Source organism: Tauraco erythrolophus, chromosome 6 (genome assembly GCF_009769465.1).
Source record: "Tauraco erythrolophus isolate bTauEry1 chromosome 6, bTauEry1.pri, whole genome shotgun sequence".
NCBI lineage: Eukaryota > Metazoa > Chordata > Aves > Musophagiformes > Musophagidae > Tauraco > Tauraco erythrolophus.
The window spans coordinates 47,137,360-47,149,273 of record NC_141470.1 but is presented as its reverse complement, the minus strand read 5'-3'; the positions used below and the strand labels follow the sequence as shown (position 1 = coordinate 47,149,273).

Genomic DNA, 11,914 nt, shown 5'->3' with positions numbered 1-11,914 from the left:
CTGAGATTCAGTGAAGGCCATAAAGGAAAATGTTAACTCCTATTTCCCCTGGTTCCCATCTCCACCCTCTGATTGTGTCAGTGGATGTTTGCAACACCCCTCTGTTTTGTCTGCAGAGAAGATAGCAAGTACCCGTGGAGGCAATAGTCACTAAGGCTTGAAAACCACCCACAGCAGCTGCCTCCCAGTGCCACCTTTCACCTGCCTATGCTGCTCTCCCAGCCCCAAACCATTGGGCTTTCAGCTGGCTTTGCCCAGTATGCATCCACAGCAGAGCCCCCAGAACAAGGCTGCTGGGCAGAAATCCAGCCCAGGTGCTTCTGCAAAAGCTTTCCTGGATATCAAAACACTGGAATCCACCGTTCTCATCTCAGGTCTCAGTGAAGGTGATTATAGGTCATCAGGGCTGCAGCCAGGTCTACGTTTATTTAAGCAAGCAGCTGTTACCCATTCCCAGCACTCAGTCCCCACATCCTGCCCACAGCTCTGCAAGCCCCCTGGGGAGCCGGGGAAGGTGGGGGACACAAAGCCAAGCTCCTCACACCGTCATGCAGCAATGGAAATGCACTGGGACCACAAAGCAGATCTGGCCCCTGGCCCAAGCTACAAGATCCTCGGCCAAGGGAGGCCACAGCCCCACATTTCAGCTTGAACTTGGACATCCCCCTTCAGGCAGCCTTACACAACCCTCGCCGTCATGCGCATTGACCTTGAGCCCCCCCAGTTCTTTCCCTAGTCTCTGGCAACAGCCAGGCTAACCTTCAAGCCAGCTGTGCCGTAGGGGAGTGCAAAGAGGTCACTCGGAAGCAGGGTTGCATTGCAGGTGAGGAGAGCTCAGCCTCAGCCTTTGCCCAGCAGAGGCCAGCACAGACCCAGCATTTTGGCAGCCTGTGCTTGCAGGGAAGAGCTGTCTCCTCTACCTGGCATTCCTCAGCTCGAAGAGAGTCTATCAGCCTCCTGTGAGGCCTCATCTCTTCAGTGCTTGGAGAGAGCTTTTCCATGAAGGCCTATGTAGTAAAACAGAAAGGCACGGACATCCTGCTTGGGTAGGGACAAGCTACCACAGGCCCAGGCATCACCTGGTTTCTCCACTCGTGTGCCCCTTTCCCTTGGAGCAGCGAGGTGCTCCAGGAGCTGGGCATGGCCACGTAACACAGAACACGCCTCAGAAATGCCAGATGCCACGGAAATAAAGTTCAAAAGGGTAGGAGCAGACAATCGAAAGAAATCAGGGGTGATTGCCCTGGCCGACACCCTGCCCTTTGCTCCTCGTTTGAGCTCATTAAGAGCTCTTTGGCTGATGACAGAGAGGGCCACACCGAAGGACAGGCACTTGGCTACTTAGAAATCAAAACTAGTTGTGTGAGGAGTTTTGAGCAGAGCCAGGCCAGGAGACTGGGAAAAAGAAGCCAGAGACAACACGGGTACAGAAGTGAAGGGATCTCCTCACATAGCCCGAACGAACCGCGCAGCTCTGCAAATAGCCTCAGGAAAAGATATTTTTCTCAGCGACTGATGGAAATGACTGAGGGCCTTGAAAGGACATGTTGTCCCTTGTTGCTTGCGTGATAAGGACGGTCTCCCAGGGGAACCATTCTTCACAACAAAGAGACCGCATCAGAGGCACCTAACAATCACCAGAAGCAGCAGAGAGGTCAAAAAGTGCTTGAACTATGCAGATCATCTTCTATGATCAGGTTTTTGAGGGCAAGACTGAGGCAAAGACAAGTCAGATTGGAAGATATGTGTCCCTTAGCACCAACATACACCCAGAATCTGACCAAAACGGCCAAGCACTCCAATCCTGCTTGGAGGCCTTCCAGCTTGCAGCCAGCCATGCAGAGGAAGGGCACCTTAACTGATGATGCCAAAAGCTATTGTTTAGGTTCTGGAGAGGATGTTGTTGCAAACCCGTCTCCCAGTCTCACCACTTACCACTTATTTTCGTTCTGAGTTGCAGTAATAAGCCTGAGACGTTACTAGTGAGTAGTCTAGCAATTCTGTGGGCATTACGCAGAACCCCACCCAGCCTGCAGCATCTCAGACTTCGACAGCTCTGCCACAAAAGTACGGGCTTCGTGTCTATGTGCCGGGCATAGGTAATGAATACACATAAGGGTAAGACCTTCTCCATCCACAGTTAAAACCAAGCTTGGCATTTTGTAGTCATGAGAAAACACAAAGGTCACAGCAAGGATGGAGATTTCTTGTTATTGTAGGCAAAACTGTGTTTTAAGTCAGTGCAAGCTTTGCTGGGGTTCTGCTGCATCCTCCAGTGAAGAGCATGAGCCTGCAGTGCCCTGCACAGCAAACCCCAAGCGAGGTCTCAGTAGCTTTTTTCTTGATTGTTTAACCCAGGAAGCATGGGAGCATCAGAGCCTTGAAGAATAGCAAGTGAAAAATCCAGGAGCAAACCCACTGGGAGCTGAAGGGGCAGAAGCAGAGCTTGTAAAAGCACACTCCTCTAGAGCTGCAGCCAGTGGTTTCTCCCAGGCTTAAAGGGCCAAATCCCAGAGAAAAGCGGTCTGAGAAGAGCCTGAGTGGCTCAAAGCATGGCCTGTGTGGGGAATCAGCAGCTCTGGTTGTTGCACCAGTGGGTGGAGTGAAGCCTACTGGTGTAAGATCTAGCAGAGGGGAATGGTGTAAGACACACTGAAATTGCTCCTGCTGCTTTTTTGTGAACGTGGTTAAAATCTTTTTGGGGCCCGTAGATGTATTCTGCATGTCCTGTATGCAGAAACCCAGCTGCCTGGCTGGAAAAACCACCCTCCTCCCCTATGTGTGAGCGTCCCCCTCAGGGCAGGGGACAGAGCTGCACAGACAGGGGCCAATGCAATTGCCCATTGCCCCAGCTCTGCTTTTGTAGGGTGGTGACACCCAGGCGAACAAACTGACACCAGGCATCTCTAGCCACACTGCTTCCCATGTTGGCACAGAAGCTGGATGCAGGAGATTCACAAGCCTCTTAACAGGCCGTGGCAGGAGAAATCGTGGCACTACCCGTGCCTCCACTGAGGACAGCTCGCTGAGGTGCGCCGGTATTTGATTATCACCCCACTAGTGTGAACTAGAGAAAGAAAATGAGCACAGCACGGCGCATTACAGACTTTTCCCAACCACTCTTGAGGACTGCAACGATGGGCCAAAACCCGTCAGAAATGTTCTGCCTCTCTGCCTGAAAGGGTATCTACAACTTGAGTCCGTTTAGCTCAATTCAAAGCCTATGTCAGCAGCACTGCTTGTGGTGCCCTGTGCTGAAAAAATTGCAGCTGATGCTCCTTGGAGATGGCAGCAGTCCTGAGCCAGCATTAGCAACAGGACCTGCTCTGCCAGGTGGGCTTCAGGCTTGTGTGTAGAGTGGGGCTGACAGGCAGACCGCTGGCTGGTGGGATGTTAGGTGCACAGACCGCCTGTATGGTCCAGCTTGTGCTTCCACTAGATCAGACCCGGCAGAACTAATCTACTCTTCACTGACCTTTCAGGTTTCAACTGTTTCAATGCATGAGGTAGCGCAGCAGCTTTTTGTGGTGCTGTGACTGGCAGGGAAGGGGAAACAGCGTAGGCTGCCGCTACGTGCCTTATCGCAGGGTGCCTTGGAGCAAGGGTCCTGCTAGATCCTGCTTCCCGTGTGCTCCAGCACAGCATCACCATCCCCCACCATGCTGTGATGCCCCTTCCCAGCTGCACTGCTGGTCAAGCTGAAGGCTCCACCAGCCCACCGATATCCACACATGAAGTGTCATGATATGGCAGCGCATCTCCACACATGCAAGCGGAGCATGTGAAGGTCTAGCCTTTGGCAGCAGGGAGCTGAGGGGTCAGCAGGGAAGAGACCTGTGGTGCTACATGGCATGTCAGACTCATTAGCCAGGTCCAGCCCTGCAGCAAGGAGGGACCCATCTCCCCCAGGGGCCCCATCACCCCACAGACCATTGCTCCTCAGCCTGCCCAATCCACGCATATGGGCTCCCCTTCTAAACGTGGGGCTCCAGCTGCTGGCCCTGGATTAGACATCAGCACACGCAGGGCTGTTCGCTGGACTCCAAGCTCTCCCTTCGTGCTGCCTGCGTCCTCATTGTGTCATGCCGGGCTTTAGGAGCGGCTCAGGTCCTATTTTGGAAACAAAGAGGTAAGCATTTTCAATCTTTATTTTACAAAAATAAACCCGTTTTGCCCTGGTACTCTGTGGCCCCCGACTTTCCCCTCCGCCCCTGCTGCTGTTCCTCTCCCTGGAGCTCCGGCTGCAGCGCGCCGCAGCTAGCTGCTCGCACAGAGCCTGCCCATGCCGCACACTCCTGTGAGCATCCCCAAGCAAGCGCCGGGCAAGCGGGTTGGTGCTCTTCTGCCAATGCCTCCTCTTCCCAGGATCCAAGCTGGAAACGGCCAGAAGATGCCTCCTGGTGGCTCTGCCATTTCCGCTCGGGGAGCAAGTCTCTGGCAAGTCACTCAGAGTACGCGTTTCGAGAAGGGGCGTCCGTCTGTCCGTCCCTCTCCCTCGGATGGAAAAGCGAGCCCCACCAAGTTGCTTCCTGCCATCAGCGGAGCCGGCAGGCTGCCGTCCCACCGGCCACCTCAGTGCTGGAAGCGTGGGGAGCTGATGTGGGGCTGGTGGAAGGAGTGTGCGGCGTAAAGCGCTTCTGGGGGCGGCGGAGGGGAGGCCAGGATGGAGCAGAGCGGTTCGTGGGAGCTCAGCATGGAGGCGAAGTGCTTCATCTCCTCCGTCAGCTGCTTGATCTCCCGGCGCAGGGCAGCGTTCTGCCTCTCCAGGTCTTCGCTCTCCTGAGGAGACAAAACCCACAGGGGCTTCCTGAGCACGGGAGCCGCAGGGAGGAGCCGGGGACACGGGGGTCGCGATCCCGCGCCTCCCTGCCCCGCAGAGTTTCCAGAACGACACGTTTCCGGTAAATTCGGCACAGAACCGCGCCTGGGCAAACCCCTCCCTCCTCCCCCAGCCGGCCGGGCCGGGGCGCGGGTGCGGGCGCGATGCCGGCGGCCCCAGCCGCGCTCCCGGCCCCGGCTTACGAGAAGTGACTGCGGCGGCCGCCCGCCCGCCCAGGCTTTCTCGCTCCCTCTCACGCAGACTCAGGGCGCCCGGCCGCTTCCCGGGGGGCGCCCGGTCCGGGGGGGGGGGGGGGGGGGGGGGGGGGGAGGGTGTGCTGAATAACCGCCGTCTTTAACCAGAAAACCACCTGCCACAGGAAACCTGTCATTGCCCTGGAAAGAAAAGACTCACTGCTTCCTGCTAGCAGCCGGGGAAACCGGCGGCACGGTGGGGAGGAGGGGGAGAGGCTTGAGTCAGAAGAAAAGAGAAACCGAGGCCTCAGAAGAACTGAATTAATACTGTTATTAATGAGAATAACAACAAAGGGGTTAATAATGATGCTCAGCCTTGTCTCAACGGTCCAGAGAGCATCGCAGCCTTTGCTACCTCTACTGCTGCCGACACGCAGCCAGCTCCAGGCTGGAGCATCCCAGACACCGACCGACCACGGAACCAGCAGCCTGGGCAGGACAGGAGAAGGGAGGGAGAAAGGGAGGGAGAACGTTGCAGCAGGCTCTGCAAACTCAGCCGAGACAGCTAAAGCAGGATCTGGCTGCACCACCACCTGGGCAAAGCGAACCCGTCACTCTCCGCTCAGCCCTCCGCTGCCGCTCCGACTTCTGATGGTACCTGCTCGCTGCGCACAGGTTTAAACGCACCCAGCAGTCAGAGCGGCTGTGACAGGAGCTCGCACAGCAAACGAGCATCCCTCAGACATGACTAAATGCTTTGGAAATCATAACTGATGTAGAACTCAGGAGCTGATGGGAATCACCCCAGGACTGGGAGCCCCAGCCTCCCCGTGACTCATTCCCCTCAAAACACAGGCTGCAAAGCTCTAGGACAGATGGCTCCTTTCATGCCACCATAGCTCAAGCTGAGCCATGCAATTCTGGGCAGAACCACATCAGAGAAGCAAAGTCCCTGATGCAGAGCCAACCAAAGGCAAAGAGCACTCAGGGAATGAACCCAGGAGCAGCAGGGGGTCACTGTCCACCAGGAATTGGAAAAACATTAGCAAAAAATCACCATCCATCCTCTACTTTGCACCCTGCATTTCTCCAGCTGCCTGCAAGGATCCTCACTGTCTGAGCCAAACTGGGCTTAGTCCCCCTGCTCCTGTCCCCATGGGAAGGCCAGGAGTGAGTGCCATCAATGCTAGCTGAGCAGTCGTAATCTCATAAGCAAGCTGTTTGTCATCTGCTCTAAGAAGAGCAGCCCAATGACTCTTGGTGCATAGCTAGGCAGGATTTTCCTAGAGGAGGATCAGAGCCCATATCCACCTGTAGGATTACCTTTGAGAGGGCACTGACCCCAAGGAAAGGAGGTCTCTTCACCCCTCTCAGGCACAGTCTCCCAGAGCTGTCGCTGCTGACAGACATAATGCAGTCAGCCTAGAGCCATGTCAGCTCTAGAAGGATCATCAGCTACTGAGAAAGAGTGAAATCTCTGTCTTAAACTCAGCTGCAACCATGGACTGAGGGCACTATGTCAGAAGGAAGGTTCAAGACAGGCTTCTCAAGAATTCTTCCCAAAAACTGGGATCTGGGGGAATAGGAAGACCACTAAGTCAAAGGATGATTTTTTGAATATGAGCCTGACTATCACTTTTCAAAGGACAGCCAAGCCCAGCGCAGGGATAAAGATGGTCCCTGCCCATTGCGGGCTGTGTGTTCTGCATCCTGCCTGCCAGTGGCCCAAAACACTTGGGACGTGCAAATTGTAAAGGAGCCCAGCTCCTGTCCACTGACACTAACCATACACTCCTGCCCAAACACACAGAGCCAGAAGTGACCATTTCTCCTGAAAATTAGACGTCTAATTCTTCACACTGGGAAGGGCCGCAGGGGTGCCCACTGTGCCACAGGAGGAGAGTGGGACAGCAGGGTGACCAAAGGAGGGAAAATCCATGCTAAACAACAGGAAAACCCTCCAGGTACTGTACAGTGTTCAGATGTAGAAAGGGATATAAGTGCCACCATGGAGACTTTTAAAAATATTAGAAAATTATTAATATTTCTTTATCTACACTGCATTCTGTCTCAGGGAACAGACCAGAGGAGATGGCCCATTCAGCTCCACACTGAACCATCATCCATACCAATGAATACAAAGTGCTACCATCTCAGAAAAGCATCCTTGTACACTGTTGCACCACTGTGTAAGTGAAGCCATGAAGCACAAATCCTGGGAGATCCAGCCCGGGTGAGCTCTTCTTTCACAGTGCTTCTGACTGAGACAGTCAGAAGAGGTTAGGAAAGGAAATCGGTAATGTCAGACTGAGAGATAAAGATGGATTCAAAACTAGCTGCAAAACTGAATGCTTCAGTGGCAGTTGTCCTGGGCTGCACGCTCTCACTGTGGGCACTGACTCCTACATCCTGCTCTGGCCTCACTTTTCCTGTCCTGCCTCAACTGAGCATCTGGCCAGGTTGGATGAAGCTTTGGGCAACTTGGTGTAGTGGAGAGTTTCCCTGCCCATGGCAGGGGGTTTGGAACTAGATGATCTTTGAGGTCCCTTCCAACCCAAACCATTCTATGATTCTATCATTCTATCTCATAGATAGATGTATCTATCTATCACTGCTCCGAGTGCCCGGGGGAAAAACATGTTGTCCCCTGTGTGAGTCCTCAGCACTGGGGACGTGCAAGGGTGGGAGCGCTCACCAAGTGCAGCGTGTCTGCCTTCTGGGTCTGCCTCAGGCGGCTCTTCTGGGCAGCAATGCGATTCTTCTCCCTCCTTTGAACTTTCCTCATGTCATCAGAAGAGTCCTAGGGAAACAAGGCATGGACATGACTGGGGCATCCCCACTCTTACCCTGCTCCTGCAGGGCAGTAGGTGGGAAGGGGACACAGCAGATAACATCATTGAAGGACAGGACATAGGATACACACCCTCAGGACCAGAATAAAGCCATGCCCCAGGGATGTGTGATGCTTTTGGCATCCCCGTTGCCAGAGGGCCAAGTCTGATACCCTTGGGCATTCCGGCACAGCTGGGAAATGACCACTCTCCCTTCATCAAGACACAGACCAGGGATATGGCTTGAGGGACCAGAGTCAGGACGTCTCTCCAGAACAAAGACAATTTGAATTCCTTATACAGAAAACCTTTCCCTTCCCCATCTATCTGTGGGGGTACAGCACTGCGGATGTTCCAGCTCCTTGGCTAAACCGTCTTGCCAGAGATTCAGCCTGTGTTTTCTTCCTTTCATCCCTATAGGTCTCACCCCCTCTCCATAACCCTTCTCCCTCTGGCTTTATTTGTTGCAGACCCTTACAGTGCAATGTGGGCTGTGCCTTGTTTAACAAGGCAGACTCAGAGAGATCTTTTGTTTTTTCCCCAGATCTCATTTGCTCCAGCTCCCTGATATCTGTGCTTGCTCTTTTCTGGAGTCCCTTGGTAAGCAATGCCTGCAATGCTGGCTGCAACATTCCCAAGCCTCTTGGGCAGGGGAGAGCACAGATCTCCAGGCTCCAGGTCACGAGCTTCATGCAGCAGCCATTCTCTGCTGAGATCTGGTCCTGCTGCTGCCTTCTGACAGTTGAAACCGTCACACAGATTCTTTCATCTTCTATTTTCATATTGCACTGCCTCTTTTGTGGACTCTCTAACATTCACACCACCGCTTCTCCACAGGACTACAAAACTCAGCCACAGAAGTTATCTTCCCAGCCCATCAGTCTGTCCACATCCTCTCCCCCCTCCACCCCGCCCAAGATCTTTTTTTCTTTGAACTTAACCGTTTTATCTTTTCCTTCAATACCTTACAAATGTCTCAGATATGGCAGCTCCCATGTCCTGCACCAAGTCCAGTCCCTATCCTTCGGCAACCCCCAGGCTTTATCCTCTTCTTCACCAGTATGCCTCCCCACCTCTGGTTGCAAGCCCAAAATCATCTGCCCCCATCATCCCCAAGAGTTCTGAGCAGACTCAGGTGCTTTCCCTTGTTGCCAGCCCTCGAGAAATGACAAGTGAGATATAATAAAGCTTAGCCAGAAAAGGCAGTGGAAATACCTCGGACTCGTGTCAGCATCTGCCAGCGAAAGACCTACCATTAAGGTACACTGTGCGACAAAACAAAATCACTTTGCCAAGCATTACTGAGATGACAAACATCCAAGGCTGAACAGAAACAAAAGCAGACCCACAGTGGCAGGGCTTTTCTGGGTCCTGGCTGCTCTCCGCAGCAGCAGGAGGCAGAGAGGCTGCCCCTGAGCCGTCCCAGTCCACGGCGAGGAGGTGGATGCTCAGGCTCCTGGCCAGAGCACCGACTCTCACACCAAAGCTTCCTGCCTGGCGTGTACTGCAGAGCCCACCTTTCCTGGGGGTCCCAGCCTCCCAGTTGCCCCTGGCATAGTCCCATGTAACTGGGCCTTCTCTCTCCACCCATACCCAGCTCGGTGGCTGGGGCTCCTGCCAAAGGTCTCGGCTCAGCCCTACATCCCTCTCCCCACAGCTCATTCCTAGAAAGCCCCGCCATACTGCACTGTGAAGACACCAGTGGTGGGTGCCACCCTTCCTCCTGCCCACCCGTGGCCCACGCCGAAGGACTCCCCAGCCCGGGGAGAGCTGGGGAAGGGTCTCCACTTTACCTGCTTGCTGGGAGGGGGAGACTGGCTGAAGCTGCTGGAGTCGCTGCTGTCGGAGCTGTGGGGCATGGCTCTGGTCTCTGGCTCCCAGGGCCTCTTCAGCTTCCTTTGCGCTTTTGGTGCGCCTGGCTTCTGTCTCGCTTCCCTTCCCTTTCCCCTGCCCTCCGCTGCTCCCCTGAGATGGCCCTTGGCTCCCCAGCTCTTGCCGGTCTCGGAGGCACGCTGTCCTCCTGCCCTGCGCTCTGCCACTTTCTCTGCCTCTCCTCTCAGAGCCTCTGCACCTTCCCTTTAGGTCTCGGCCTCCTGCGGTTTCTCAGAACCTCGGGGATGTAAGCTGAAAGTCACATGGCCGGAAACTTTAAGGCGAAGAAGAAAAGTTACAGAAGAAGAAAAAAGAAAAAAAAAAAGAAGAAGAAAAAAAAAGCACATCTGGGAAAAATGAGCTTCAAAATAGCCTGAAAAACCCCCGAAAAACACCTTCAGGCGGTTGAAAAACAGCAAGATGGGTTTTCTCTGAGAAAAACAGCAGAGATGGAAAGGAAGAAAAGCCCCAGCTCCGGCTGCGAAACCAGGACCCTCAAAGGAGGGCAGTGCGGAGGAGGCGCTGCCGGGAGCCCCAGAAATTCCAGGGGCACCACGTGCCATGCCAGCTCTGCGCAGGCAGGAGGTCGGTCCAGCCCTGGACAATCTCTGCCACCCCAGCCCAGCTGGGAAATTCCCAGGCATCCACCCACCTCCCCACAACCCACCCACCCCCTCCCGCCGCCCCCTACACCATTGACGTGGGTTCCAGGGAGGGGACGGGTACCCTCGGCAGGTGCCACGTAAATGCTGTTTGTGCAGATAGTTCGCGTGTGTACAATGAAGCACCAGTCCCACCTGAGAAGAAAAGCTGGGGATCATAGAACATTTGGACTGGTTTTGATAGGACTGGTATTTTCTATAAGGCAAAGCTCTTTAGCACTTTAGAACATTGATTAGTGCCTCATCAGTGGCCCGTAAGGGGAATATCAACCTTGGCACACAAATTAAAATGCTGTAAACACAATGGTCTATGGACCCAGGAGCCAAACCTGAGACCTAATTCTCACTCCATGCCATGGTATGAGTATGAGCTTGGCTACACTCCAGGGGATGTCATGCAGGGGTCCTGACTCCCTGCCTGCTCTCCTCTAGCCCCCTCTCACCACAGCTGGCAGTAGAAGAAGCAGGACGGGACTATGGGGAGACAGGAGCATTATGGCACACTGGAGATTATTTCCTTGCTATTCTCCCTTTGCCAGCACCCAACTTGGGCACGGCCCATACAGACAGCACCAGAGAAAAGCTGCTTTGCATCCCCTTGTTTCTCCCCGGTCTGTGCTGTGTGGGACTACTTCCATCCTTAGTACGAGCCTCAGTAGACTGAAGACATGCACCAGCCCCTGGGACAGCTGTGCTTCAGGAGTGCCCTCAGGGTACCCCATGCTTGCAGCTCTGGAGGTGACAGTGCAGGAGCAGGGAGAGCCAAAGCAGGAGCTATTTGCTTTCTGATCTGCTCGTGTCACCAGAGCCAGCGGGATGAATGGAGGCCATGTGCCAACAGGCTCTGCATCCACAGACAGGAGCACAGGTCTTCAGAGCAGATAAGTTCTCGCACGTGCCGTGAGGAACAGATACAGGAACAGGCACGAACCCATCCACAGTAACCTGCTCCTGTGGAAAACAGCAATTCCCAGATCCCACTTAGTGGTTTTCATTGCAAATCGGTGTTTTGGTTGAGTTTCTCCTGCCTCAAGCAGGAGCAGTGAGCAAGTCTGAGCAGCAGGGCGTCAGCAAGGGCACTTGAGATGAGGCTGTCATCAGGGCGAAAGTATTGGAAGCTCTGGCTTTGCAGCCTTATTGCAGCACAGAAAGCACACACAGAGAGGAGCAGGCACTCGGAGCACAGTGCAGGCTTGCGTAGGCATTGCTAACCTTTCTTCCCAGCCTTGCCACTCATTGAGCCAACACAGGGGCAAACATGGCCAAAACCAAGAATTGTGTGGGGCTGGGTGGCTCGGGGAAATTGCCTGGCCTAGCTCCAGTAGCAAAACTGGTCTGTTTTGGCCCATTTCCCTCTTTAGAAACATCCTGTGGCACTACTCTTGGCCCTATTATCTGAACATTTCACCGCCTTGAGTATTTTTTCTCCTGATGTGCTGTAGGGAGATGATGGGATCCTCCACACTGTCGAACGTGGCTGTGAGGGTTTGATTGCTCGGTATGAGCCACCCTGAGGGACCCTATCTCCTGGCAGTG

The 11,914-nt window shown here is 54.2% G+C and overlaps 1 protein-coding gene across 1 annotated transcript; it reads right to left on the bottom strand.

The window, feature by feature from the left end:
• Positions 1–4,473: 4,473 nt before the first annotated feature.
• Positions 4,474–9,703, bottom strand: BATF (basic leucine zipper ATF-like transcription factor). The gene is made up of 3 exons (XM_086613799.1): positions 9,638–9,703; positions 7,709–7,813; positions 4,474–4,779 (listed from the first exon to the last, which is right to left on the bottom strand). The coding sequence occupies exons 1-3, from the start codon at positions 9,701–9,703 to the stop codon at positions 4,573–4,575; spliced, it is 378 nt and encodes a 125-aa protein (XP_086469925.1). The 3' UTR covers positions 4,474–4,572.
• Between the last annotated feature and the right edge of the window lie 2,211 nt (positions 9,704–11,914).

Excerpts from the sequence above, each read along its gene's own strand:
- BATF (XM_086613799.1), bottom strand. The coding sequence starts at position 9,703 with ATGCCCCACAGCTCCGACAGCAGCGACTCCAGCAGCTTCAGCCAGTCT. Across the intron at positions 7,814-9,637 it reads CTCCCCCTCCCAGCAAGCAG|GACTCTTCTGATGACATGAG; the intron begins GTAAAGTGGAGA and ends TTGTTTCCCTAG. Across the intron at positions 4,780-7,708 it reads AGGCAGACACGCTGCACTTG|GAGAGCGAAGACCTGGAGAG; the intron begins GTGAGCGCTCCC and ends TTGTCTCCTCAG.